Source organism: Acanthochromis polyacanthus, chromosome 19, assembly GCF_021347895.1.
Source record: "Acanthochromis polyacanthus isolate Apoly-LR-REF ecotype Palm Island chromosome 19, KAUST_Apoly_ChrSc, whole genome shotgun sequence".
NCBI classification, from domain to species: Eukaryota; Metazoa; Chordata; class Actinopteri; family Pomacentridae; genus Acanthochromis; species Acanthochromis polyacanthus.
The window spans coordinates 3,867,719-3,895,472 of NC_067131.1; the positions used below are offsets into that span (position 1 = coordinate 3,867,719).

General features: G+C 41.4%; 5 protein-coding genes and 1 long non-coding RNA gene across 9 annotated transcripts in view; 5 read left to right on the forward strand and 1 right to left on the reverse strand.

The window, feature by feature from the left end:
* Window positions 1-1,660, forward strand: part of ttll6 (tubulin tyrosine ligase-like family, member 6) — a 14,574-nt gene extending 12,914 nt beyond the window's left edge. For both annotated transcript variants that reach the window (XM_051939247.1, XM_022194553.2), the window contains one exon: window positions 745-1,660. In XM_051939247.1, coding sequence (XP_051795207.1) covers window positions 745-998 — 254 coding nt within the window. In that variant the 3' untranslated portion in view covers window positions 999-1,660. The remainder of the gene's footprint in view (window positions 1-744) is intronic.
* The window catches only part of LOC127531050 (uncharacterized), a 15,184-nt gene extending 3,602 nt beyond the window's left edge, over window positions 1-11,582 (reverse strand). Inside the window, exons 1-2 of the long non-coding RNA XR_007937910.1 lie at window positions 11,461-11,582; window positions 5,264-5,471 (exon numbers count right to left, since the gene is read on the reverse strand). This is a non-coding gene — a long non-coding RNA (uncharacterized LOC127531050). The remainder of the gene's footprint in view (window positions 1-5,263; window positions 5,472-11,460) is intronic.
* Window positions 3,252-22,802, forward strand: LOC110951472 (homeobox protein Hox-B3a). 3 transcript variants are annotated; one of them, XM_051939249.1, is made up of 4 exons: window positions 3,252-3,708; window positions 16,756-19,757; window positions 20,953-21,319; window positions 22,216-22,802. In XM_051939249.1, exons 3-4 carry the CDS (start codon window positions 21,049-21,051, stop codon window positions 22,776-22,778), a joined length of 834 nt encoding a protein of 277 aa, XP_051795209.1. In that variant the 5' UTR covers window positions 3,252-3,708; window positions 16,756-19,757; window positions 20,953-21,048; the 3' UTR covers window positions 22,779-22,802. The 3 variants fall into 3 exon arrangements, with proteins under 3 accessions (XP_051795209.1, XP_022050249.1, XP_051795208.1); XM_022194557.2 differs by lacking the exon at window positions 3,252-3,708 and having other exon boundaries at window positions 16,406-16,885; window positions 19,671-19,757; XM_051939248.1 differs by lacking the exon at window positions 3,252-3,708 and having other exon boundaries at window positions 16,406-19,757.
* hoxb6b (homeobox B6b) lies at window positions 5,821-8,382 on the forward strand. Its single transcript, XM_022194555.2, has 2 exons — window positions 5,821-6,612; window positions 7,515-8,382. The coding sequence occupies exons 1-2, from the start codon at window positions 6,159-6,161 to the stop codon at window positions 7,769-7,771; spliced, it is 711 nt and encodes a 236-aa protein (XP_022050247.1). The 5' UTR covers window positions 5,821-6,158; the 3' UTR covers window positions 7,772-8,382.
* Window positions 8,811-11,196, forward strand: hoxb5b (homeobox B5b). The gene is made up of 2 exons (XM_022194554.2): window positions 8,811-9,631; window positions 10,126-11,196. The coding sequence occupies exons 1-2, from the start codon at window positions 9,022-9,024 to the stop codon at window positions 10,371-10,373; spliced, it is 858 nt and encodes a 285-aa protein (XP_022050246.2). The 5' UTR covers window positions 8,811-9,021; the 3' UTR covers window positions 10,374-11,196.
* A 1,709-nt stretch (window positions 22,803-24,511) lies between the features above and the next one.
* On the forward strand, window positions 24,512-25,980 carry hoxb1b (homeobox B1b). Its single transcript, XM_022194556.2, has 2 exons — window positions 24,512-25,058; window positions 25,324-25,980. The coding sequence occupies exons 1-2, from the start codon at window positions 24,512-24,514 to the stop codon at window positions 25,632-25,634; spliced, it is 858 nt and encodes a 285-aa protein (XP_022050248.1). The 3' UTR covers window positions 25,635-25,980.
* The last annotated feature ends 1,774 nt before the right edge of the window (window positions 25,981-27,754 follow it).

Sequence of the window (27,754 nt, forward strand, 5' to 3'; positions counted from 1 at the left end):
ATGACAGTTTATAAAATATAGAGAAAAACATTTAATTGCAATTCCTGTGCCCTTCCTTGTCCTACAGACATTCAGCTTATTGTCATTATTATTATATATTCCAAAACACTCACATATAAGCAGCCACAACCAGATTTTTCTTCTATAAAATGTTTAAAAAAATTTTTTTTTTTTTTTTTTTTTGAGGCTTAAGGAATATTTTCAGCTCCTTTGTTTTGTTTTTTTGTCTGTGTTTGTTGGATGTTTTCTAGTTTCATATGTTTAACTACTGCTGCTTGTCTGTTTTGTTACATTACCTCAGTATTTCTACCAGGAATTACTTTTCATTCAATTTCTAGCCTTATTTTAGTTTAGTTTATTTCAGTAATGTATTAGCTCTTATTGCTTTCTGCATTTCTGATCTTTTACCATTTCCTTTATTTGGCTCAAAGATTTCCTTCTGGATTAATTAAGTTTTATCTTAATTTAAAAATAAATCTCGCTGTAAGAAAACATTAATACATTTTAATCACAAATATTGCCTCAAAATAAAGCTTATTGCTTAGCATTAGACGTGAACATTTTGTATTTGCGATTAAATAATCTGTGCTCTTATTTTAGACTAAATCTTCTGCTATGGTTGCACTTTTTGCATTAATATAATAAAAACAACAGAAAATGCTGTTAAATTTGAAGCACAAGTGTTTTAGGTGAGTCTTTCTGTGGGATTTCTTTCACATTTGATGTTTTCTCGTCTGTTTCCAGTCGGTGGCTCTCTGGCCGTCAGACAGGACAGCAGGAGCAGCTCCCAGGTCGACCCCCGGCCTCGGCCCGGCGTCCCCCTCATAAACTACGCCCCTAAAGGAGGCCTGCGCTGCTCCTACACGTCCCACGACCCCACCGCCCTGCAGAGCCTCCTCGTCATCTCCTCCCGCGCCCCGCTGCTCAGGAGGCCTGGACTGTCTCAGGCCGGCCGGAACGCCTCCCGCAGAGCCACCCAGCACGGAAAAGGCCAGTGAGGAGCCGGAGCACCGACTCCTGAAGTCGCCGAGCTCCAGACCGGCTGCATCCGGACTCTGAAGCTGATTTAAAGTACTTTAGACAAGCAGCAGGATGTGAGCAGAGCTGGAGGTAGAGCAGCTTTGAACTGTGAAAATGCATAAACACACTGTGCCTGCGATGAATGTGTCCCGTTTGTGGAAAGGTTTTCTATCCCCACACCTGCAGTTTACGCTGCCTGCCACTAAATGACCTCCAGCACTGCAGGAGCAACATTAAGGCTTTTTAAACTTTTTTTTTCTACTGACTGTGTGCTCAGATTTATGGAATAATTTACTCTGAGGATGAATCATCTCCAACAAACCTCAGCTCCAAAGTGCCAAAAGAAGAGCAGACAGGCCTGAAGTCACATCAAACCTGCACAGTTAACCTGAAATAAACTGCATTATTAGAATAAACTCACTGATTGTTTGGTTTTCATCATCAATTGGCTCAAACAAACCAAATTTGGTTCATGATTATTGAACTTTTCCTAATATTCAATTTGAAAAATCACTAAAGTGAAGGATATTAAAAATAAAAACCTGTTGTTTGTTATCTCAAGGAATTTTATTTGTGCATTCAAGTATTGAAACTAATTTTATTTGCACTGATTATTAATAAAATGTCTTTTTTAAGCTGATATAGTTTCATCATCTTCATTGAAATCTAGATTCTGCAAGAAAAAACTCTTTTATTTTATTGTGAAATTCTTTGTTTTCATACTTTCATATTAAAACAAATACTATTTTGTGCATTTTTTTGTTTTTTGTCAGTTAATGTTCATAAAAAATGGCGTTTTTGGTTTAATCTTAAAGTCCAGAGGCCATAAAGTTTTACAGCTTCTGCTCTTCCTGATCCTTTGTTTTTGTGGCAGACTGAAGACAAAACAACAACAAAAAAGAAGAAAATAATAAAAACAGTCATTAATAACCACCTGAGACGAAATTATCCAAAACATCCCCGTCTGATGCATCCTGGGAGGAACAGGCCGACATGTGCATTTATTCAGGATTATTTTTTATAGCTCAGAAAATAATAGGAATAAAGTTTAAAATGTAAAGTCATACATTATAAATTAATATTATTTAACGTGAATTTTCTGCAAAAGAAAGAGAAAGAAGCCAGACTTTCATTTTAACTTTAAATGCCTCTGAAGTGATTTGTGCGTAAAAAAAAAACCCCGCAGGTTCCTCTGGAAGGCCCACAGATTAAAAATTATTTATTTATAACCACATTAGAAAGTCAGTTCTTTTATAAGGTTAAATGTAGGAATGATTATTAGTGAATAAAGACATAAAACACGGGCCTAAATAGAGGAGGGGGGACCGTTTTTTAAAACTTTTATCCAATACAATACTAAAAACTTTTAGTCCTAATTTCAAAAATGTGTATTTTTTTTTATCCAAAGTTGCATTTTTAAGAACTAGACTTTAATCTTGGAGGGAGAAAATCCCAGCAGGAGAATGTGTTGTATTCCAGGTATTTATGGTTTTATTGCCTCTATAAATGTCGGGAAACACCAGCCTGCCAAGTGAAAAGGGACATTTTTAAACAAAAGAAGGCGGAAATCAACCATTTGAAACAACAATAAAAGGAAGAAATAAGTTTGTAAAGAATTCATTTGAGCCCAAACGAAGGAAGTTTAATTTCCCCTCTGGTATTCGTAACGGGAAAAATTGGCTGTTTCAAGTTTTTGTGAGCTCCAGATCCGCCTCAGGACTCTAATCAGGCGATTTCCATCTTTTGCCAAATTGATCTGAAGAAAATTTGTCGTTTTTAAGAGATCGTAAAAGTCGTAAATGCAGAAATCTTTACGCCTGAATCCACATTGTTTTAGCAAAAAAAGGCGCCTCAGTCATCCGCGTTGGAGGCTTTGAGATCACACTGGAGGAAATTTAACGAAAATTTCTGCAGATTTGAAGCCAAAAATCACCTGATTAAAGCTGCTAAACGCCCCGCTCAGAGAACAATAAGAATCGGTACGAACCAGATGCTGGAACAGAACCAAGTGCGCATCCTGAGCGGCGTCTTTCCTCACCTCAAACACTCTCCCATCCCCACTCTGCTATCCCCACTCTGCTCACACTTTGCCCCTCTTTCATCTGCCACCAAACCCAAAAACACTTCAGCCTTCTGGAGGAAATAAAGATGGCGATGAGAAAAGCGCGTCCAAAAGCACAAAAACGGCTGCTGTTTATGAAAATTTACAACTTTGCCGTGGAAGTTTACGACTCGCCAGGCTCGGGGATTGGTCGCTGGCGGTCATGTGGACAGCAGGAATGGGAACTTATTTCCCATGAGGTTATATTGCAGCTGCTGTTTTCCAACCGCTCCATTCACTTAACAGTAGTAACACAACCTTTTTCTTGGCTCTTTGTATATGCAAGAGGCGTGCGGGGTGTTGTGGTGAGGAGCCGGCCGCTGCGTACGTGCGTAATTCTCTCCCCAAAAAAAAAAGAAAAAAGAAAAACAGGCTGTGCGCGACGCCACTGTGCGCCATGTTAATGTGGCTGCACTTGTGTGGCTTTATGTTCGTGAAAATGAGGGATGACCACACTCCTGGATGGAGGGATTACTTTGATGAAATCACTTAAACAAGAATTTGGACGGTGGGAGAGGAGTGGCGGGCGCAGAGAGGAGCTTCGGCGGAGTGGCAGCCACACTGGAAATGATGGATTATCAACAAAGGTAAGGGCACCACGGTCCTAATATGCCAGCGATTAACTGAGCACAAGTGCGCCGGAGCTGCTGCGCTGTTGTGGCTGAACTGTCAGCGTAGGCCTGCTGTTTAGAGAGCTGCAGATGGGGGGAATCTGTCTTTTAATAAAGCGGAGCAATTATCCAGCCTTGAAGCATCTTGCGTCTGATTTTTTTATTTATTTATTTTGCTGCGATTCCCAACCAGTTGCTGCTCTCTGTCTTTTTAACCCCTGAGATGCTGCCTAAACATCTCACCTGAAAATGGGTGAAAACGGTCAATAGATGCAAGTTTTGAGGCCTGCTGGAGACGCTGTAGGAGCAGGCGGCTGCAGGCCAGACAGACAGACAGGCTTGACTTTGATGATGGTGGTGATGATGGTGGCGGCGGTCCTGCAGGGGCCTGTGCGCCCAACTGAGGCGCGTTTTTCTTAAAAATCTCCCCACCTTCACTCTCCTGCAAGGTTTATAATCATTTTTATGCTATTTTATGCAATACATTTGTGCGCTATTACTCGTAAAAAACGTGCCAAAATGTCCCTTTATGCTGATTTTGCGCCGCGCTATCGCCCCATCGTCGCCTTTTCGCCTCCATTTTATCCACATTTTACGCAATATTCCAGAAATACTCCCTCTGATGTTTCCTATTTCTGTTTTCACAACATCTGCGGAGTCAGAAATCACCACGTTACGCTGCTTTATTTATTTATTTTCTATTTCTGGCGCCTCTGCGGCGTTTCTCCCCCCCCCCATGTCTGGTTTTGGTTCCTGCAGTTTTATTGGGCCATAATCTGACATGAAAACACGGGTTTGTGTTCCTAGCAGCGTTTTCAGATGTTCCTCAGCTGTAATCAGGCTGCACAGGTTGCGGCCTGGTTGAAAGGTGTCCTTAGTGAAGCTAAAAGGTTTAGATTTTTTAGTTAAAATTTTAGGATTTAAATATTTTCTTGCGCAAACTAAACATCCAGACGACGGAAGCGCAGTGGAAACGACAATATTCGTTTTTGTATGTGTGAATATGCAGCAAATATTTAAAAAAAAATGTCGGCTTAATTAATTTTAAAAAACTCCAAAAACTTTTTAGATTCACATTATTTGAACAAATCAGCTCTTCTGTTTCATTTTTAATCTATTTCTTTTGGACAACATGGCACATTTCCAAAGACGAACGTCAATTTAAATTGGAAAAATTCGTTTACATAGATTGAAAATGATGAGGAAATCCAAATTAAAACACCCAATTCAACAAATTTTACATTCTTTGCACGAAAATCCTGCAATGTTGTGTTATTATAAATATAGTTTCAATATGCTAAGAGCTTCGGCTGCAGAATCAGACGCTAAATGTGATTGTTTTTAATTACAACAATCAATAATGCATGTTTATTTGATGAATATAATAACGATATTGCTATGTACTAACAGTAAAATCAATGCAACTGCTTAATTTATCCTAAATACTGATGTTAATGAGTAAATAAATTAGGATGAAGATGGCAACAGGACAAATACTTGATTACTATTCCACCTTTACCTTTATACTCACCTTTTTTCCTCCTCTGAAGTTATTGTCCACTTGATCACGGCGTGTTACGGTGATGATGATGAGGCTGATGATGATGATGATGATGAGTGTGTGTGTGTGTGTGTGTGTGTGTGCGTGTAGCGTCCTCTCCATGCTGCTCCCTGCGCGCCTTCATGGACTTGAGTCAGAGTTGGCTGGTGATGGATCAGGAACCGGGCTGAGCTCACACCTTTGGAGAGTGACACATTTGCATTATTGACAGTGTTTCCTGGATCACTTGGTGCTTATTTTTGGGGTGGATTTCTGGCACATGCGTGGAGGAAAGAGTGTGTTTAAATTATTTAATAAGATGGAGGTGAAGGTTAGAGGCAGGGGAACAGACAGGGAAGGTGATGCTCGGCTGTAGTTTGTGCGTAAAAGGAAAAATGTTTGGCGTTTCGTTTGGTTTATTGCTGCTTTTTGTACATTTTGTGAGTGTGGGAGAGAGAAAGAAAGGGGCAGTTTGTGCGTTATTCCTGCATTTGCATAAGTCATGTGCTTCTTCATATGCAGCTCATATATGCTGCTTTGTTTTAAAAATAAAAGTATATATGTAAGTGTATTTCTGTGCGTCGCAGCTCTGAGTGTGTGCGTGAGCGTGCGTAAAGACCGACAGGCTCGAGCGCTTCATTTCGATTCACCGGGGACTCCTGCGCGCAACAAGAGCCCCCCATGGGTGCAATAGTGCAAGCACAGACGGCGGTGATTGGCCAGAGGTTGATCAGATGGTACACTTCCCCTCTGTATTCAGTGGCACCTCACAACCCCCCCTTTCAGCAAAAACCAAATCTCCGATAAAGTAATGGCAAAAGCACTTGGACTATAAAAGACAACAAATCATATTCCTCCGGAGTATATACACCCCGTTGTCCACCCAATGAGTTCCTATTTTGTTAACTCAACTTTTCCCGTGTCTCTGCCGGGAGGACAGGACTCTCTCCTGGGTCAGATACCGCTATATTCCTCGGGATACACCGATCCGTTAAGACACTACTCCAACGCGGCCACATATGGAGCAGCCGCCAACATGCAGGAGAAGGTTTACCCGGCGTCCTACTACCAGCAGACGGGCGCAGCGGCCGCGGCTATCTACGGCCGGGCCGGCGGCGGTGCGCCCTGCGACTACAACCCGGTCGGGACTTTCTACAAGGACGCGGAGGGTTCGTGCGCTTTCTCGAGTCGCGACGACCAGCCGCTGTTTGTCACTCAAGAGCACCAGCAGCGCAAAGCGGAGTGCCCGGAGCAAAGTGTCAGCATGAGCAGCAGCATCGACGACAAGTCCTCCACTCTGATCTACCCATGGATGCAGAGGATGAACGCCTGCTCCGCCGGTGAGTACGAAAGTGCACGTTTGGCTGTGTTGTTGTCAGCTGCCCGGAGGTGGGAGAGCGCACGAAGGGAAGCAGCCGCGCGCCTCACAGACACCCAGGCTCAGGCTACCTGTCAGCGTCCGACATTTAATCAGCTTACAAACAGGAAAAACTGCACCACAATAATCACGGGAGCCTTCGTGATTGCACTGATTGCGCACAGATCTCCGTGCGCCTTCAGGGCTTTTTGGATACCAACAACATCATCACATACAGACACGAACCGCACACGCACACACAGCAGCACACGCACACACTGGGCCTACATCACCCCGAGCTCCAAATTAAAGCTCTGAGCCCGCGTCACATGGGCTTTTTTCCGGATTTTTACGCACTTTTAAATATCGCACGAAAACTTCCAGCAGCGAAGAAGCGTCAAAAATATTACAAGAAAAATAAAACTAACAAAAGGACAACACAATGAGCAGCGTGCATGTGACTACACATCCCTATTGTGTGTTACAGAACAATATAGAGGTGACAAATACACCAGACATGCCATATTGTCCTATAGTTTCACACCTAAACTCACTATATGGTGCGTAATTTGGCACAACTGGCACAATTAAGGGATACTAACTGAAGATTATAGAATATATATTTTAACAAAGAATATAAGCTATTGCCTCAAATGGGTCTGTATCTACAGCAAGATATTAAAAATAATGTTAAATATATATTCTTACAATAGTGCAGTTAATTATTTGCTATTTTATTCACACAAATGCTACATTTTTTACGTTAAAAACACTTATTTGGGTATTTTTTCAGTTACATCATTGCATATTTTAACCCAGATTTCCCTCCTCCACTGTAAAATTTCCACTTTAATCATTAACTAATGAATTCTTTTTTTATTGCAGGCCCATTTGGCAGCAGTGGCCGCAGGGGCCGACAGACCTACACCCGCTACCAGACTCTGGAGCTGGAGAAGGAGTTCCACTTTAACCGCTACCTGACCAGGAGGCGCCGGATAGAGATCTCCCACGCCCTGTGCCTGACGGAGAGACAGATCAAAATCTGGTTTCAGAACCGCAGGATGAAGTGGAAAAAGGAGAACAAACTCCTGAATCCCTCAAAGACACCCGAGGAGGAGGAGCAGGCGGAGAAGAAGAGCTAAAAGAAAACTCAAGAAAAAAAAATCAACAAATAAAAAAAAGGACACTGAAACAAAGGCATGTGTGTGTTTGTGTGCACACCCTCCAAAATAAAACGATGTATTATTTCTTTGTAGATATAAAGTGCTGCAAAACACAGGTTAGAGACTGTGTAGAGTGACTTTATTTCAGTATCTGCACGGTAACAAATGTCCGCATTAGGTTAAAATCAGGTCCTCCTCTGTTTGTCCTTGTGCTCGTGTCTTAATTTAGAGGACTATGCAAAAACAAAAACAAAAAATAAATCCGCCAAAATGTAAATAACTTTTAGTGTTTTTGGTTTTCGACAATGTTGTTACCTCATTCTGTTTTTTAAAAATTATTATTATAATTTTATTTGATCCTCGTGACATTAAAAGAGGCTTTTTATTGTCCTTTCACTGTACATCTCGTGGTGTAGTTGCTCTGTAATAGTCTATAGGCTTGTTGTTTACAGCTGTGCCATCATTTGTACAGATCAGAAATGTTACATGTTATTTATTGTCGTTCACCTGTGTTCTATGCACATCTGGATATTGTGTGCAATATTTTGTTTAGGAAATTGTACATAGAAATAAAGGCTTTTTGATGTATATTGGAAAATCTGGTGGCGTCATTCCTCCACGAGACAATTATCATCATTATTTCTATCATTCCAGCTGTTATTATTAACATCAGAGGGGTTTGAGCTGCTTTAGGAGCCACAATAAGCCCATAAATTCACCGGAAACCCGCGTACACATTAAAATAATTTCAGTTTTGACACACTGCATGTTAAAGTGACAACAGAGCGGCTGATAAGTCTCGGTTATGTGCTACCTGAGCCTTTTGTGGCCTATATTATCAGTGTGTTACATAAATGATGGATGACTCCGGGGCCTGACAGCGCGTCCCGGCGCAGCGCTCCCGCCGCTGTCCGCAAGATGGCGCTCTCTGCCTGCGCGCTTCTCGGGGCGCAGCGGGGAGGCACCATTGACTGGAGCCTAACGACCATTATTTCGTCATCATTTGTAACCATGGAGCATGAATTACCTCTTGAAGTCATCAGTGAGGATTTACGACTGGTCAACAAAGGCACGTGATTCCCGAACGCTCTCCCATATTTGGCCGCATACCTGGCAAAGTACAGTAGGGCTTCATTGCTTATAATTCATGATTGCATCCATAAATCGTGCAAGCACACAGGATTATAGCGACAAAGATCTACAAATCGAGGCTTTAAAAATCCAAGCAAATGAGCTCTTACTTTGTAAACTCGTTCTCAGGGCGCTATCCAAATGGCTCCGACTATCAGTTACTAAATTATGGGACTAACGGCGCTGTGAGCGGCTCCTTCAGAGACCCTGGCACCATGCACTCCGGGTCTTTCGGCTACAACTACAATGGCATGGACCTAACCGTGAACCGCACCACCACCGGCGGCCACTTCGGGGCCGTGAGAGAGGATGCCCGGGGATTCGGGCCGGACGCCCGCTACAGACAGACGCCCAACTGCTCGCTCTCGTCTCCAGAGCCGGTGCCGCCGTCGTGCGCCACGGCCAGCCGGGAGCCGCTGGAACTAAAAAGCCCCTCTCCTCCCTCTGACCGGAGCGCGACCTCGGGCGGCAACAGCCTCAACAAAAGCACCGCCGCTCATTTCACGGAGATAGAGGACGCCACCGTCGCCTCCGAGACCGAGGAAGGCGCGCACAGCAGCGGCGGCGGCTCCAGCACGGCACCGCGGGCGCAGCAGCAGCAGCAGCAGCAGCACCAGGAACCCAACGCCACCTCCTCCACTCCCACATCAAACGACTGCCAAACGCCACAAATATTCCCCTGGATGCGGAAACTGCACATAAGCCATGGTATATTTACACATCTAATAATATTTTGTTTTGAAGGATGTCACGCTGACGGTGTGCCATAAATCTGTCAAGTGTTGCATGAGTGAGCAGAGCTGGTGTGGATGGCTGGGGGAAAAAACGGGGCAGTGTTCGTAAAGTGTTTATGGGATTGTTTGCAGCCGGTGGGGTCCGGGTTAACTGCCGCCGGAGCAGGATGCTTTGTGAAATGTGGATTTAAATGTGGCACAAAAAGCAGGCAGAGGCTGGCTGCGGGCTGAGAGCCGAGAGGGACGAGAAAAGGCACCGAGTGTATATCTGAGTGTTGTTGTGTGTCCTGTCGGTTTGCATGCTTCCTTCCCTGCATCATTCCACGCTGTGACCCCCTCTGTCCATCATAGCAAAAGCCCCCCCACCCCTCTAAAAAAAAAGCACAGATAAAGCAGTGAAATCCCCCCTCTGTTGTTGGTTGTGCAGTGCGGTTTGCTAATTCTTGTGGATTTTCTGTAAAATTGTAGATATGACTGGACCTGATGGGAAAAGGGCCCGAACTGCGTACACCCGCTACCAGACGCTAGAGCTGGAGAAAGAGTTTCACTTCAATAGGTACCTAACCAGACGGCGGAGGATAGAGATAGCCCACGCCCTGTGTCTTTCCGAAAGACAGATCAAAATCTGGTTTCAGAACCGCAGGATGAAGTGGAAGAAGGACAATAAACTGAAAAGCATGAGTCTTGTAACAGGAGGCAGCGCCTTCCACAACTGAATAACTTTTTTTTCTCCTCTGTTGTTGTTGCTGTTGTGGGGTTGGGCGGAGAGTAAGAAAAAATGAGAATAAATCTAAAAAAAATAAGGAAAAAAGAAAGAAATCCATGAGTACTGTAAAGCTATTGAAAGCGCAGCACCTTCCAGCATGCTATTGTGATAGAAAAAGAAGTATTCTGTGGTCCTCAAAATGCCATTTTTAGTTCCCTGTTGTTGTACTATGATAGCTGTAGATGTTGGAAAAATAAGATGTAAATATTACTGGGGGTATTTGTCCATGCTCTTTGCTCTCTTTCTCCTTCTGTCTCTCTTTCTTGAAGGTGTTTCAACTTGAGCTCTTTATTGTAACTTCTTGACGGTCTAACAGGAGTAAAAAAAACAATAAATAAAAGAAAAAAATCATTGTACAGTTCAGAAAGAAAAAAAAAACAAGAAAAAAAGTTTCCAAACCATATGCTGCTCTTCATTGAATGTAATGTATTCCGGGGGCCATTCAAAAAGCGCTTTAGTGTAACTTTTAACTGCTATTTTTGATGGTTAACTTGTGGCCAAGATCCATAAAAACTTTCATAAACAAGCCAATGTGTAGCTCTAGGATATTTTGTGCATCTATTATTATTATTATTATTATTATTATTATTGTTTAGGACTAATTATGAGCAATGCAAATGTATTCAACCTGTCAATGTGATAAATTTTTAGTGCAAAGGGTTATTCTGTGGATAGGCAGTGATGTAAGCTTTTTTCGCCAATAAGCTTTTTGTATTTGTAAGTGAACTCATAGCGCTTGAAAATAAAAAAAGTTTCTCCCAAATTGCTCTGAACGTGTCTCGACTGTATTATCAATTAGAGCAAACGCAGATTTAAAAAAGAAAACACACACACACACGCTTGGGACGTTTTTACGCACGGTTTTTACGCACAGACTTGGAGCTGCGGATAAACTTCTCTGACCCGAATTAAACTTATTAATGATTAACCGAGAAGACCTGTTAAAATGTCACACGAACAAGGAAGATTTTTAGGCCACTTTTCTGAAGCATTATTTTACCAAGACACGAGTGAAAGAAGACTTTTAAAAAACTTACCTCTTCTGACCTCTCCAAAGCGAGACGCGCGTTTGCCATGTGGGAAATAAACTGCTGTTGATAAAATCCCCCCTAAGAAAAAAAAAAGAAAGCGTATAGCTTTGGCTTTACAGGTATATAGGCAAGGCTGGAAGTTGGTAAAAAAATCCCCTCTTACCAAAGATTGTATAGGCCTATATTACTTACAGACTGTGAAAAGTCACGTGAGGTCCATAAAGTTGGTTTTATGGTTTTGGGGAGTAGACAATGTACTATATAATTCACAACCTTGAATGAAAGTGACGGCTTAACTGCATGGATGGGACTGGAAAAGGCTGGACTGGGGGGGAAAGAAGTGGTGTCCAGTCATATTTAGTTAGTTTAAGCTGCTGGGAAAACTTGGAATAATCGTTTCAATTAAAAACATGGATATATTTTTTAATTAAAGGCTAAATTGTGCGTTTTATTTGTGGCTGTTGCGCGTAAATTTAAGTCTTAAAAATAGTGTTTACACTCCTAGAATTTGACACCAAAGCTATATTTCTTAACACTATTTATTTATACACTTTTAAATAAAAATCTCAACTTTTGCTGTTAGGAAGTAGTTTTTATTTTCTGCTCAAAATGCGCACATATTGAGAGTTTGTGAGATTTATTTTAATAAAAAGGCAAAAAAAATAATAATCTAAAGTGGGTAATTTTCCAAACACTAAAATGCTCTGGAGGAAACAATAAAAGGAAAATCTCTTTAAGGCTAATAAGAGGCTTTTATGGAGCTGCCATGAAACGAACTTGAGCGAGCTCCTGGAGTGATTTATCCGGATCTGTCAAGTCACCGAGCGGCCAAAGGTGAAGTCCCGGACAACTCTGAGCTGGGAGCTGCTGGACACACAGGCTTCAGTGGTTTTACATAAAGAAATCTCAGCCTATAGTGGCCCACGGTGCATTGTCTACCGGCCACTAATAATAATAATAAAAATAATACTAAAAAAGAGAAAAGATAATGATATTATGTGGAGGAAACTGGAGGCTCCATGAGACTTTACGCAATATTTTCAAAGTCTCCTCCAAACTCATTTCAGGTGGAAAAGTTAAAAGCAGTGGTGGGCTATATGGGTCCCAGACATTTTCCGCATATTCATAACTATTAAGTGGCAATTTAACCAGCGTAATGAGTATTGCATATTGATAGGGGTAATCTGTACCCGGATCTCATGCATAATTCATGGCGGCGGGGATCATCGCTGGGTCAGTAGACGACTGCAGCCGTGGATGCGTCAGGAGGAGGCAGCCAGACTTTGCACTGTCACCACCGGGACCGAAAGAACTCACACTTTCAGCACACCAGAGAGCACAATTTTTTCAGCTTTTAGTTCTCATTTATTAGCAGTTTTGGAATCTGTAGTTTTGGGTGCAAATCGGTGCCAGATTGGTGCGTAAATTTAAACTTTAGCTCCAGCAAGAGCACTGGTTGTCTAGTTTAAAGCTGTGCATCTTAAGCAAACAAAGCGTCACAGCTTCTAGTTTTAACCGCATGTGTGCTATAAAATCAGAATAACGTCAATAAAAATATCAAATCAGTGCAAATATTTACTCTAAATAACAATAATAGGTTTATTTTACATGCAGACGCGCAGAAATCACCGCTTTTAATCCCCACCTCTCACATGACATTTAACGCAGCCTCGTTAATTTCATAATAATGACGAATTTCGTGAAACAAATGTCACCTTGGACGTGTTTTGGGGTGGATGCTGAACATCTGGCAGGCTGTGTAGGTTTGGTGGAGGCGGCTGTAAGGCATCAGCTCCGCCAGCAGAGGGCGCCTCAGACCGGCCGGGCTGATGATGGATGGCTTTTCTTTTCCCTTCTTCGCCCCCAGCTCAGCCTCCGATCATCCGGGGCTTGTGGGTTTGGAGAGCAGAAGAGAAGGAAATCAGAGCTTCTTTACAAGTTTTCCTTGGTGCAGGTTGAGTTTAGGAAGTGCGGCTTTAATCCTGAACACTTGGAGATGAGGGTTAGAAAAGCTGATTTTTATTCAGGAGGCTGGGTTTGGCTAATCCTTGTACTTTAAAACCAGATAATACTCTGTTTTTTAAAACTTTAATCCTGTTTTTAACACCAGCTGATGAAAATGATGTGCTACTTTTTGTAAAATGTGTCCAAACTTCTCAGATTGTTTCATTTTCGAGCCTAAAAGAGATTAAATTATCAATAATAAAAAGTGTAACAGAAAAATACTCATTTATCAGCAGAACTTTTCCTCTATCATTAATTATCTCATGCATGATCCCTCACACTTCTCTTGTGCCCCTTTAGCAGGACGTGACCCTTATGTTGGGAACCACAAAATAACTGCAATGTCTTCAAACCTTTTAATAAGCTTTTACTAACATTTTGATCATAAAATTCAGGTACTTCTAAGATTGTAAAGCAGAAAATGTTTTTTTTTTCTTTTTGTGGTATTTATCCTCAAATTTAGATTGAAAATTCAACTATATGTGATTTAAAATTAGTAAATGACGGACTTCATGTATATTTGTGTCTCCCAAATAGTTAAATTGCTGCTCTTAGTGCTCATACTGTGCATAAATAATAAGTTAAGTCACTTTAACATGTTTATAATTGATTATATCTGCTATTATAAAAGCATAATACAGCCTGAGGTCCAAACCTGGATTGTTTTTGTTTCTGCTTTCAACCGGTGATTTTATTGATGGTTAATAAGTAATTTATCATTTATTATTTTAAACTAATGCTTTACAGACAGGCTGTAAAACGTAAATAAGAAGGGATTTTGGATCGGCAGGCTGTAGAAACTGATTTTTGATGCATTAAATCCATTCATTAATGATTTCTAAACATTTATAAGTCTGGTCTTGATGTGGTAAACTTCTTTATTAATGACTTATAACTGCAGATGATGCATTAAACTTCTTTAATAATTACTTAGTAATATTTATGACTCCAGACTCGGTGATTTAAAACATTTACTGAAGACTTCTTAACGTCTCTAGCTGCAGATTAGTGATTAAATCTCTTTAGTAATGACTTATTCATATTTATAACTCCATATCGGGTGATTTAAACACATTATTAATGATTTAATAAAAATTTAGAGCTGCAGACTTGATGTATAAAATTCTTTATTAATTACTTTTCATCGCAAAACTGCAGATTTGTTGATTGAAACTCTTTATTAATGACTTTGTAATATTTGTAACTGCAGAAATGACACATTAAGCTCTTTATTAGTGACTTATTAACATTTATTGCTGTACAGTTCATGAATTTTAGATATTTAATTGGAATTAATATAATCTAGGAGCGCAACCATGAGGACTAAAATGCTTCATGAATAATTTATTGTTGTTTATAGCTTCAGATGTGAAGAATCAGGTCTTTTTTATTGACTATCAACATTTATATCATCAGGATTAGTGATTAAAACTCGATTAATAATTTCTTAACATTTATAACCAAGCTTTGTGATTAAAACTCTTCAATAATGACTTATTTTCATTTATAGCTACTCATTATTTATGACTTAACATTTACAGCATCAGGCCTAGTGTATTAAAATCCTCTATTAATGACTTTTTACATAAAAAACTGCAGATTTGTTGACTGAAACTCTTTATTTATGATTCATAACATTATAATTGATGTGCTTCAGTTCTTTATTAATGACTATTATCGTATATAAGTGCAGACTTTGTGATTAAAACTCTTTATTAATAAATTATTTGCATTTATAGCTGCAGATGTGATGCATTAAACTTCCTTCTGGATGACTGTCAACATTTATGATTAAACAGTGCCTTATTACCATTTTTAACTGGATTTGGTGATGAAATATCTCCATAAATGACTTATAGCTACATATTTAATTATTAAAACCCATTATTAAAGACTTTTACCACATGTAACTGCAGATTTGCTGATTAAAACTTCTATATTATGACTTTTTGATGCATTTAACCGTTTAATAATGAACTATTAACATTTATTGCTGTTTACTTCATGTATTTAGCTTCTTTAACGGCTTTTATCATTTAAAAGTGCAAATCTGGTGACTTAAACTATTACTATGGTATTGACAAGTGCAGATGTGATGCATTAAACGTCGTTCTGGATGACTAACATCATTTATGATTAAAACAGTGCTTTAATTATTTATTAACATTTATAACTGCAGATTTGGTGAGTAAAATTTCTCTACTATGACTTATTAATATCACTATTGACAGATTTAAAGGATTTAACTCTTTAAATAATGAACTATTAACATTTATAGCTGTTTAGTTGGTGTTTTTTGGTTCTTAAATAATGGCTTTTATCATTTGTAAGTGCAAATTTGGTGATTTAAACTATTAATATGTTACCGACAGCTACAAATGTGATGCATTAAACAGCATTTTTAATGATTATTTATGTTTATAGCTGCAGACTTGGTGAACAAAACTCATCAATAATGAATTATTTATACTTATAAGTACATATTTTGTGATTTTAAAGTTGATCGCTGTGGAGCTGAGGTATAAAAGCTTTTTATTAATGACTATTATCGTATAGAAGTGTGGACTTAAAAGTCTTTATTTATGATTAATGAGCATTTATAATGGTGGTTTTAAGGACTCGCTAGGAAGTTTATAAATGGATTACCAACATTTACATCTGCATTATGACCAAATAAAAACAGATTTATGACTTATAACATATGAAAACAACTTGCTAACCACTAATAAAGCCTCTCATTCATCTTATAGATACTTTTTTCTCATAAATCTTTCTTGTTTTAAATAAATGCATTGAACTATCCAGTGTGACGTTTCACAAAACCAGGTGTAAGTGTGTAATTTTGAGTATTTACATAATGCTCCAGGCTTCCATGAGACCTCTGAACTGTCATCTATATACACCCTGTAGATCCGAATTTGTGTAAACGCAGCAGCCGCCACAAATTCGCTTCTTGGGGAGTATGTAGGTGATGACGCTTCACCTCCACGGCTCCAAAACATGCATTAAAAAGACAAGAAGTGCTTCCTGCGTGTACATCTCTGCGACATGTCTGACATTTTCTGGGCCTCTGTGAGTTTTGAAACTGTTCTGTGTGGAGTTTTTTTTACTCACAGTTCTGCCTGCAGGCCTCCAGCACAGTTTGGCTGTTTTTTTCCCCCCTTCTTCCCTCCTTTTTTTAGCGCCACATTGTTGGAGGATATGACATCTGGGGGAAAGTTGCAGGACAGGCCTTCAATGTGGGCATTGTTCCGCACATCATTTGTCACGTCTTCTTTTCACCGCCACTGTCTGCAGCCGAGGAGGAGTTTTAGTTCAGCGAAGGGTGGGAAACGTGAGGAGGACCTCGACAAACGGCTCCAACGGACCGACGGCAGGCTGGACCGGACCGGACGGAGCAGCTGAGGATGAGATCGAAAAGGAAAAAGTAAGTTTGGCAAAGTTATTCCTGCAGGAGGGAAGTTTGTGGGTTGAATTTGAGGGTACAAATACTCAGCAGGAGAGGCACAAACAGCTAGTGAATTGTTTATAATGAAGTAAAAGGCAGATATAAGTGTTTAGACTTTATAGAAAAGCATACATTGCATTTATATTGTGTCATCTAGCACCAAAATCTGCTCTATCTGTGCATTTGCTGCTTTAAATGCCAAATAATCGCTTGCTGATGTCGATTTTACAGCTTTCTGCCATTTTTTCCCCCACTGTAAACTTATGTTTTTTCCAATCTATGTTGTTTATTTATTTGTGCATGAGCTTATTTAGTGGCTTTCCTGTGTCATCTGTGGGAAATCCAGTCGCTGCCACTGTTGATTCAACTGTCTCTGAATTAATTCGGAGCAATAAATCCCCTCCTCTGCGGACACGTGGTCCCTGCAGCTAATTGACAAGAGAGGCTGCACAGCGCTGCATTTGTCAGCAGGCCTGCAGACTGAATGGAAGGAGGTGGAAGCAGGGGGGAGCGTAGGGGTGAGGAGAAAGGGGGGAGGGAGTGTCCATCACGGAGCAGACAGGCGGCCTGAAGAGTGGGGAGTGATGGGATGTAAAGTGCAGCTCGGGGATGTTGTCATACGTGAAGGATGGCTGGGGTTCAGACGTGTGTTTATATGTACGTTGTGTGTCTTTATTCAGCAGCAGAGGCTTATCAGCTCCAAGCATCTGCACCCCCAGCCTCCCCCAAACCGGCCTCCTCCCCATATATCAGTTTATTTGTTTAAACAGCGCACTTATTGCTGATTTTCTTTGTGTTTTTATAGCACTTTTTATTGGCTATCGCAAAGATTTATGGAGCCATAAGTCACCACACGTGTATCCAGCAGTACTGCACTTAAAGTACACGAGTATTTCTGCGTTCTCGTACTTTATACTTCATTACCTTAAATAGGGAAAGGTTTTCATTCTGCTACATTAATCTGATAACTTTGCAAATTCATATGTCAAGATATAACCAAGATATTATTTCCAAACTTCAGATAAAACCTCATTGGTCAGTATGCAAAGTATTTAGAATTCGGCCAAATTTGCGACCTTAAAGTGAGGCTTGCACCTAAAAGCAAGAAAAATGACAGCATAATCCAACATATTCTGAAATCCTCAGACATTTTTCATGCCAATACTTTTTGCATTACAAATAAGTAACAGATGTCCCATTCTGCAAGGGGAAAAATGTTAGAAAAACACAGTTTAAAACCACAAACTGCAGCTTCCTCTGATTAAAAAGAAACTTGGTAGCTCAAGGCCCATTTAGTGCAAATTTCCAGCACTTTCAACCACATCTTGTGGGCTTCCTGAGCATAAGGAGAACTAATACGTCTAGGTAGAGCGATTAATTATCAACCAGAAAATTAATCTGCAACCATTTTGATAATTGGAGTCATTTTAAAAGAGAAAAAAGCCAAAATTCTGATATTCCAGCTTGTTAAGAGTGAATATTTTCTGATTTCTTTCCCAAATTATGACAGTAAATTGAATATTTTTGGGTTATGGACAAAACATAACATTGAAAGATGTCATCTAAGGCTTTTTTCACTATTTTCTTACATTTTACAGACCATATGACTAATCTAGAGCTTTACAGACAGCAAAAATACTCATTAATTGCAGTCTGCAGCTCTTCCTACAAAGACTGAGCATGTTTTCAGGGATGTAGCATTAAATTATATGCATCTGTACCTAATAAATTGCCACCTAACGCCTATTTGCACGTTTTTCTGCAGAAATCCCACTTGCCCTGTGCACAAAAAGACCATTTCCCATCTCAAACATGTGATATTTGGATTTTTCCCCCTCATGCATCACAGATCAAACACGTCCATTAGCATTAATTAACGCCACTCAGTTAAATATTACCTCCAGGAGCCAATCAAAGCGATCGAGCAAAAACAAGCGAAGATGAGAGATCAAAGCGGCACCAATCGATGCGCACGCAGGCCTCATTACAGCATCAACTTGTGCTGCTGACCGCTGTCTGTCTCTGCTTCAACATGCCTCCATCTGATCACTCATTTAAATTAGAGACGAGCAGAAAAAAAAGAAACAATCTCATTACATAAAGAAGATGTGATGCATTCGGTGCATGTGTGGAACCTCAGACTGAACACTGATAGCTTCTCTTTTGCCTCAGTAATTTATGGCATCTCTGGCTTCCTGGTCTGAATTTATTGTCCCAGCTTTGCACCACTTCCCGGGATTGTTTGAGCTAAACAGAGACGTGTGATTTCTGGAGGGGGGTTTCAAATCCCGCGCAGCAGCCTTTTTTGTATTATTTCAATTCATTCTCGTGGCGTGTTTTCCTATAAAAGGCCGTTTTCTTTATCTAAACCCACTTCAGAGGGAGTTTAGTGGCGAAAATCTGTCAGCATTCCTGCCCTCTTAATGTTTTTGGATTTTCACTGCGCTCTAATTGCCATTCGCGGTATAGAAACGCGTAAAAAAAGAGCCCCCTTTCTTATCTTTATCGCAGGGCTATTACCATATATGAGCTTGCATGATCAGCAGAAAGGCTTTCTTTTTTCCACGCACACACACACACACACACACCCACGCCCTGACACTGTGTAGCAGAAATGCTTTGCAGGGCGGTGTGAGCTGCAGGAAACACTGTCCACTCTGGCTTCACCTCCCCAAAGCCACATCACCAAAACCCAGCAGCTCCATCCTCAGCGCGCCCGGGCTTTTTTCCCTTCCTCTCTCTTTCTTTCTTTCTCTCTCTGCAGGGATTATTCTAATCTGGGAGATTTTCCAGAAAGGTGAGAGGAGCCGCCAGTGTTTGTTTCCGCGAGGATTGACTGTGGCTTGTGAAGGTAAGGCAGCCGGGCTGTTGTGCGGCGGACTGGGTTATGTGTCTTTATGATTTACGAGCCTGACTCCAGCCGCGGTTCAACCAGAGTTCATAAAGCTGCATGCCTCCAGACTTATTCCCCCTCTCCTCTCTCTTCTCTCTTTTTACGCGCACAATCCTCTCTGCATCCAGCTTGATAATTCTGTTTAATTTCGGGAGAATTTAATTTAATTGAGATACAGGAGAAGAAGAAGAAGAAAAAAAGCACAGATTTTGCTCGGGTTGAGGCGCATAAAGCAGCTGCAGCGCACAATGGACTCTTGTATTATTTTGATGGATGACTTTTCCACTAGATTGTGATATAACATTTAATTTGTTCCCCCGAAAATGTTAAAGACGGGACTATCCATTAACGGAACACAGGCTGTTATTTATTAACAGTCATGCGGGCCTAATGTAATTTCAGGAAACACCACAGAAAACAGAATAAAAACAGGCTACTGTTAATTTTTAGGCTATTAAATGAGTGTCTTGATTTTATCTACATTTATCTCTCTTAATTATCGTTATTCTCCTTGCCATTAATTCTTTTTTTTTTTTTTTTACCTCCGAACCAAACAAAAGAGAGCCTCTAAGAATATATTTATCTTCCTGGCTACTTCGGTTTCTGAATGACACGATAATATTTTTTAAAAATGCGTAATTTCCAGAGCTTGAAGGCACATTTCGTGTGATTCATCAGCACATGGAGAGACTCTAGAAGACTGGGCATTACTGGATTACATGTGTTTGTACAAATCTGCAATTGTGTGTTTTAGAGAGACATGAAAAATAAAGATAAGAAGATTTCTTTTGCTGCAAAATTACACTTGTAAATAAGACTTTTTTTTTTAACTTAAGGCCCAAAACAGAGGTGGATATTTTTCTTCTCATAACCAAATGCAATTATTAAAAAAAACTTATGTTTTTAGGTGGTTTTCTTATTTGGAATGTGAAACAAAAGGAAAATCTGTGAGTTTCTGTGCAGATTCTTGCTGCTTTTCTGCCAAACTCTTCTCGCCTCTCTAGCCTGGAGAGGTTTGCTATTCATGTCAGCGCACTATTGAGTTGATAAGATGGATCATTGAGTCTCCTCCCTGATTCTGTCCCCGTCTCTCTCTCTCTCTCTCTCTCTCTCTCTCTCTTTTTTTTTTTTTTCTTTTTCCTGGATCTCTCAGGCCAGAAGCCCTCGGCTCTCTGGAAACCTGCCATGTGACATTTGGCTGCCTGCGCTCCGCCAGAAGGTCAGAGGGGGCCCCGGTGATGCGCATTTAATGGAAATGCAGAAGAGCAGCAACAACAACAGCATCCACCACCACGACGACTCGTTCTTCAGCGAGTCTCTGGATGGTGTCAGTGCGTTTGGCTGCGCTCATCACCACCAAACACTGACGCACCAGCAATTGGCGCAAGTGGAGACGTTTGAGCGCACGTTTCCCCGGAGGTCAAAGCAGCAAAACCCCAAGTCTAGCATGAGCAAAAAGATTTTCCCCTGGATGAAAGAGTCCAGACAGTCAAATCAGAAACCCGGAAGGAGAATGGCAGGTTTGTATGACATAAAAAAGGGGGCAGCTTGTTCATTTAGTTTCCATTTAAGAAGCTTTTAGCTTCATTTTTAGCTCCAAAAGGCCAGTTTGATGTTAATTCAGCTGCAGTCAAGAGAACAATAACAAAAAAAACCACTAAAAAATATTTGCATTTTTCACGTTTAACAAAATCTAACATTCAAACAAAATCAATTATTGGCATAATAAGATCAATTAATGCAGAAATGCAGCTTTAAAAAAGCTGTTAATTAAAATACCTTTTATTAGAAGGCTTTATGATAATTTATGAAATTTAATGGATTATTTTTATACAGGTTTATATCAGACAGTTTTAGAATTTGTCCAGATAAAGACAGAAATGCAACTTAGGAAAGGAAAAACTAAGAAAAACAGCTTAAATTAAACATGGCCCACTTAAAATCTAGCATTAAAATGTGCAATATGAGCCTAAAGTATTTAAAGTTGGTCAACACAGCTCAGCCCACACGCACTTCTGATCTGTCATCACGCACTGTCACCCTCCAGTTCACTCGTATTCAGCCCTCTGTTGTCTCAGTGTTTCCTTCCTCTCCTGTGTTTTTCCACCTCTCTCCCCCTCTGACTGTGCTGCCGCTGATTTGTACGCCCATTGATTCATTTTTATTTATTTATTTAGCACTTATTTGTAGGGTAGGTTCTCTGCTCTTTTACGCGTCGCCCCGTTAATATTTTATCAGGCTATAATAGCAGTAAAATACCACGAACAGAGTCGATTAATAAGACAGAATAAATGAGGTGCGGAGTAGCTGGGAGTAGTCAGGAAGACTTATCGGGAATGGGGCTGGGACTTACAAAGAGGTTCAAGTGTAAAAACAATTAAAAATGAAGCTTTTATCCTTTCTTCCCGCTCCACAGACTGCGCCGAGAAGTGTCCGAGCTCAAGCCCGGCCTCCAAGAGGACGCGCACCGCGTACACGAGCGCGCAACTGGTGGAGCTGGAGAAGGAGTTCCACTTCAGCCGCTACCTGTGCAGGCCGCGGCGGGTGGAGATGGCCAGCCTGCTCAACCTCCACGAGAGGCAGATCAAGATTTGGTTCCAGAACCGCAGGATGAAGCAGAAGAAGGACGAGAGGGTTCAGGGCCTCTCCAACACCAACACCAGCTCCTCCTGCTCGCCCCCGTCCTCCCCCTCCGCCCCGGGCAGCCCCACTCTGTCCAGCCTGGGTTATGTTCATCTGGGCGGGGATTACCAGCCGGCCTCCCCTCCGCTCAAGTCCCACCATCACCACCACCAGCAGCAGCAGTCCACGTACCCGGCAGAATACCCTAAATATCCAGCTCAAGGCTTCACGCAGTTTGACGGGCAGTTCACCTCCTCACACACACCGAACCCAAACCATCTGAGCGGCTCTTACTTCTCTCAGAGCTGCAATCCTCAGGACAGAATCATGCAGGCTCCAAAACTGACTCATCTGTAGCATCTGTGGGTCTGTGACTCCACAAAAGAAGACGCCTGACCCAACTCGATGCATGCATTATTATTTATTTATCTATTTATTTACTGGAGTAATTCATCTATATATATATATATATCAGTCTCCAGTTTTGTTTATATTTAATCATTTTGTGTGTTTATTATCCATTGTTGTGTTACCTTTTACGCACGCACGGGCCTCCTTAGAAGTGCCACAATCCAGGTTAAATTTAAACTAAAATGCTCATTGTTGTTATTTAAGCTGCACAAATAAAAAGGAAATTCGCTGAGATGCAGCCAAAAAAGGGCAACTCTCTATTTTTTTTTTTTTTTTTTTTAGCTAAAGCTTAATTAGCACTTGAGGTGTAAAACATCACATTAACTCGTGCTTAATTACAGGGCCTCCTTCAGATGACTGAGGATGGTATAGTTTTGGGAAGATTTTACATTATAGCCTCAGTGTCTTAAGCTCTGAAGCAGGAAAAAAAGAAGCTGGAAAAAAGAGCCTATAAGGTCCTTAAAAGTGTCTTTGTTCTTTTATGGGCAGAATGGGCCAAACAAGCTGTCAATCTGTAAAAAGAGGCATGATGGATCACTGCCTGTTTCAGTCTGATTCAGAGTCTGTCTGCAGGATTCTGTGCAGAAATACAACAAATATTTAAACCAAGACACCTTCAGACCAAACTTACATTTAGGCTGAGCTTGTTTCTAGTGTCTAAATTTACTTTATGCTAAATTAGTGCAAGAAAAAACGAATAATATTGAAGCTAAAACAGCATACAGGCTATCCACTCTGAAAAAAGAATGATTGGGCACAACAAAAACAACAAAATTAAGCCTATTTCCTAATTAAATTAAGTTCTACCAAGAAACTACACCGAATTAAGGGAATTAGCTTTGTGTATTTTCTATTTATCTATTCTAAGTGACTGAAATTGGAAGTTATGAAGGATGGGACATGAAATCTTAAACACAAGGTGAAGAAAAAATTAAGCATTGAAGAAAATTCCATTAACCTGAATGTCAACAAATGCAGAAATTTGACTTTAAATTACACAAAATATTAAGTTGATGCAACTACTGTTATAATTATGTTCAATGAACCCATCAAAATAATGTTTGCAACTTTAAAGGTTTATCTAAATCAGTAAATTGGATTATTTAATCCTGCAATAATTAAGTAGTGGGAATAGGTCTGTTGTTGTACTTTTTAGAGATTTATACATTTAAATTATTACCTAAACAGCAGCTTTAAGGTTTGGAATAAACATTAATTTACACATGTCTGCAGCAATGTTTACCATTTCAAGATCAGTAAAAATGATTTTCTTAAGTTAATGATATTACAACTATTTAAATCCACATTTTTTTATCATCGTTGCTGTTACATGTGTCATTTTTTTTTTTATTTGTCATTAATTTGTCATTTTCAGTTGCCCCTCACACTGCAGCCTATGTCCTGATGTTGGTGTTCTTATCAGATGGATGAGCGAGTTTGATTGAAGCGTTTGTCATGTAAATGCGAGCCGTTTGATGGACGAGCCCGCAGACTTGACAGAGTGCTGGAGGTCCTCCGCCATTGGCGTTTAGCGGGTCACATGGTGTGTCAGGAAGGTGATATGAGGGTGGAAGGCACTTTTACAGCTTTGACATACTACCTAGAAGGTTTAGGGCAAAGGGAGCACCGATTAATGACCGCTCAGTTTAGATCACTTCCGAACAAACAGCAGGCCCAGGATGAACTCCTACCTAGACTACCCCGTGTGCAACCGGGGGGCGAATATCTTCAGTGCCAAGACCGGATGCCACAACCTCAATCATGGATACATGTCGTCCAACTCGTGCACAACAAGTGATAGTTACGCACCGGACGGTCGCTTAGTGGCCGCGACCTCTGCGCCCCACCAGACCCAGAGCCTCCCTCTGCACCACCAGACCCACGTCAACTTGGACCTGCAGTTCGGAGCGCCTGGGAACTCCGCGTACGGCTCACCTCTGGAGTACGGACATCACCAGTACGGCCTCGCCCCCGAGCAGGACCGGAGCTTTATTCAGGTTTCGCCCCTCGGGACAAACATGGCTCCTTACACCGGGGACAGCTGCGGGCCTGGGGTCGCGCCCAGCAGCCAGTATCTGCACTTCGGGGATCAGAGGCAGCAAGAATATTCAGACGGCGTTTACACGAGGCTACCGCCCCAGTGCAAGGACAAGGATCTGGAGCATGTGGAGGAAGCTTCCAAAACTTTCGACTGGATGAAAGTGAAGAGGAATCCTCCTAAAACAGGTTTGTTTTTCCTGGAAGTTCGAGTTAAGAATGAGTGCAATTTAAAGAACCCACGAGAGAGAAAGAGCTGGAGGGAGCTGTGCGTAATTGCTGCGTAAAACCAAATCCAGCTGATATAATGAAGCCAAAGTGTTTTAAATTGTTCCAGACTCATTTGGCAACTAATGTTTTGTGCATTCTTCTGTTCCTCATTCTCACGTTTTTTCCATTCACGTTCCAGCTCCATGAGACTCTCCATCATGCATTCATCCATTTCTCCCTACAGCTGTCCTGTCGGAGTTCGGGGTTCCGGGTCAGCACAACGTGATCCGCACCAACTTCACCACGAAGCAGCTGACCGAGCTGGAGAAAGAGTTCCACTTCAACAAGTACCTGACGCGGGCACGGCGGGTGGAGGTGGCGGCCAGTCTGGAGCTCAACGAGACGCAGGTGAAGATCTGGTTCCAGAACCGCAGGATGAAGCAGAAGAAGCGAGAGAAGCTGGGCTGCGTTCTGGTCAGCACTCCGGCACCTGAGGAGAAACTCTGTGGCTCTGACAGCTCTCCAAAGGCAAAGGGGAAAAACTGTGAACCTTAAAAATATACAGGAATAAAGAAAGAAAAGGACAGTGGAGGCCTGAGCAGAAGTTTCCACATCTGTTCCCTGCAGTTGGACCATTCCAGAAAAAAAAAAACTGTGAAATTTTCTTGAGGACTTCTGAAGTAAACAGGGTAGTCATTGATCTCTGAAGCGGATGCTGGGGGGGAAAAAACTCTTTAAAAAATGTCTTTTCTTGTATTTGTAATCCTCCTATCATAAGCCCATGCTGTGTTTTGAGTTGGAGCACTGATGAACTCAGTGTCATTGTTTGCACTATTTATTTACAGGGTATTTTCCAACAACTGTTGAGCTGATTTAGCTTAATAAAGTCTATAAAAATGAATCTGATTTCTTGTGTTTGTAAAAAGGAGACGCTGATTATCCACATTCAGCCCAATGCAGCTTTAAATTTTGATACAGAATTTGTTCAAATAAAATCTTGTGTGGCGTTCAAACTCCTTTTTTCCTCTACATTTACTTCTATTAATACTCCCAAAGTTCCCTTGCATAATGTGGCAAGAAGGAATCTTTCACAACACATGGGGTGGCTCCCGGTGACCTTTTCACCTCGAAATGCCTCCAGGGGCTCTAAACATGACAACAAACTCCAGGGAGCCAGGTCTCACCCGTGATTTGTTACCCAAATTCTGCTTGGATACAGCCGACACAGGTTGACAAAGTATTTTACATGATTTACATCACATTTTCCTGCCAAAAAAAGAAAGAAAAACAAAGCGTATCATTTTACATCTCAGCGCCTCACCTTTGGCCAAACACTGGCCGGACCTGACCACCTAGTTTCCTCTCATGGTAAAGGGGCAGCAGTTCCAATATTTGCACTGGGTGTTGGGTTTGCACACACAGTTTCTGCCCCAACAGCACTGGCCTGTTGGTGCCCTTCTTTCCCCAAAGCTGAGGTTCACTCAGAGTTCAGGCACAAATGAATGCAGAGTCAATCCGTCAAGACACCAGAGTGGCTCGGAGAAGTAAACTCGGCGCCGCTCATACTTTAGTTTTCGCAGGTATTGCTTTTAATATCGAGACTAATAAAGCTGTAGGACATTTAGGCTATGTTCTAGACTGTGCGAACTTTAATCTCTTCGAGGCCTCTGAAAAACATGTTTTCAGAAAATGGAAATCAGCAATCACTTGAAATATATCTGCATGAGTATGCAGTTCTCTCACAACTATATTAAAAATTAATACACCTCCATGAATAGAAGTTACAGTTGAAATACCATAGAGCCCATTACTGTAAATTAGAAAAGGGCTGAGGGGGTTTGTTGCCGTGCACCTCTTTACAAAAGCCCAACGCCTCCTCTTCAGAGGAGTCACAAGGCCAAGGACTGCGGAGGCGACAATCGATATGGTGAATAGTGACAGATTCAACAACAAAAAAAGGGGACGGTGCAGAAAACAAGTGTGGGACTTCATTCCAGAGGTGTGATCCCTGCCATCTCTGTAGGTAATACCTCAGCGCTCCCAGCGGGCTCTCCATCTGGAGGTGTCAGAGTCGGTGCTGCAGCCAACACCACGGAGACAGATGTTCAGCTGGGGCAAGAGGCGGAGGATGTTTTTCACCTTCGGATCAGCGTCTTCGCCTTCTGCCAGAGAATGTAGGACAAGGAGAGAGGAGAGGGGGCGCGGAATGGTTAATGAACACAAAAGGGACAAGAAAGAAGATGCCATTATGGCCACAAATAAAATCAGAAAACCCCATCGCTCAAACACCTGACTGCACAAACATGAGGTCTATTAATAGATCCACGCGGCCTCTTTCCTCTCAGATACCTTTCACATCTTTAGCCGCCACCCCCCCCACCTCCCTCCGCACTTTGTTTGAGGTCAACCCGGCGCTGTTTGTACCCCATGCTGCTTGCGGTTGTTGCAGGCTCTTTTACAAGTCTATTGCCAGGCTCACTTCCTTGGTTTTCTACCAGTTCCTCTGTCGCATGTCACTCCGCAGGGTCCCCGGGCTTCAAAGGAAAACCAGATACAGTATTCATGGCATAACGGGGGGTTGGTCATCTGAGAGATACCACAGAGGAGTCATTTTTTATTGGCAGATGTCAAACACAGCTTTTTAGGTTAACACCGCATACAGCTGACAGGACGCA

What these genes read in the sequence shown, in the direction of transcription:
- hoxb6b (XM_022194555.2), top strand. Translation starts at nt 6,159, where the DNA reads ATGAGTTCCTATTTTGTTAACTCAACTTTTCCCGTGTCTCTGCCGGGA. An exon ending in GATGAACGCCTGCTCCGCCG is followed by an intron (nt 6,613 to 7,514) that starts GTGAGTACGAAA and finishes TTTTTATTGCAG; the next exon opens with GCCCATTTGGCAGCAGTGGC.
- hoxb5b (XM_022194554.2), top strand. Translation starts at nt 9,022, where the DNA reads ATGAGCTCTTACTTTGTAAACTCGTTCTCAGGGCGCTATCCAAATGGC. An exon ending in GAAACTGCACATAAGCCATG is followed by an intron (nt 9,632 to 10,125) that starts GTATATTTACAC and finishes GTAAAATTGTAG; the next exon opens with ATATGACTGGACCTGATGGG.
- LOC110951472 (XM_051939249.1), top strand. Translation starts at nt 21,049, where the DNA reads ATGGAAATGCAGAAGAGCAGCAACAACAACAGCATCCACCACCACGAC. An exon ending in ACCCGGAAGGAGAATGGCAG is followed by an intron (nt 21,320 to 22,215) that starts GTTTGTATGACA and finishes CCCGCTCCACAG; the next exon opens with ACTGCGCCGAGAAGTGTCCG.
- hoxb1b (XM_022194556.2), top strand. Translation starts at nt 24,512, where the DNA reads ATGAACTCCTACCTAGACTACCCCGTGTGCAACCGGGGGGCGAATATC. An exon ending in GAGGAATCCTCCTAAAACAG is followed by an intron (nt 25,059 to 25,323) that starts GTTTGTTTTTCC and finishes TTCTCCCTACAG; the next exon opens with CTGTCCTGTCGGAGTTCGGG.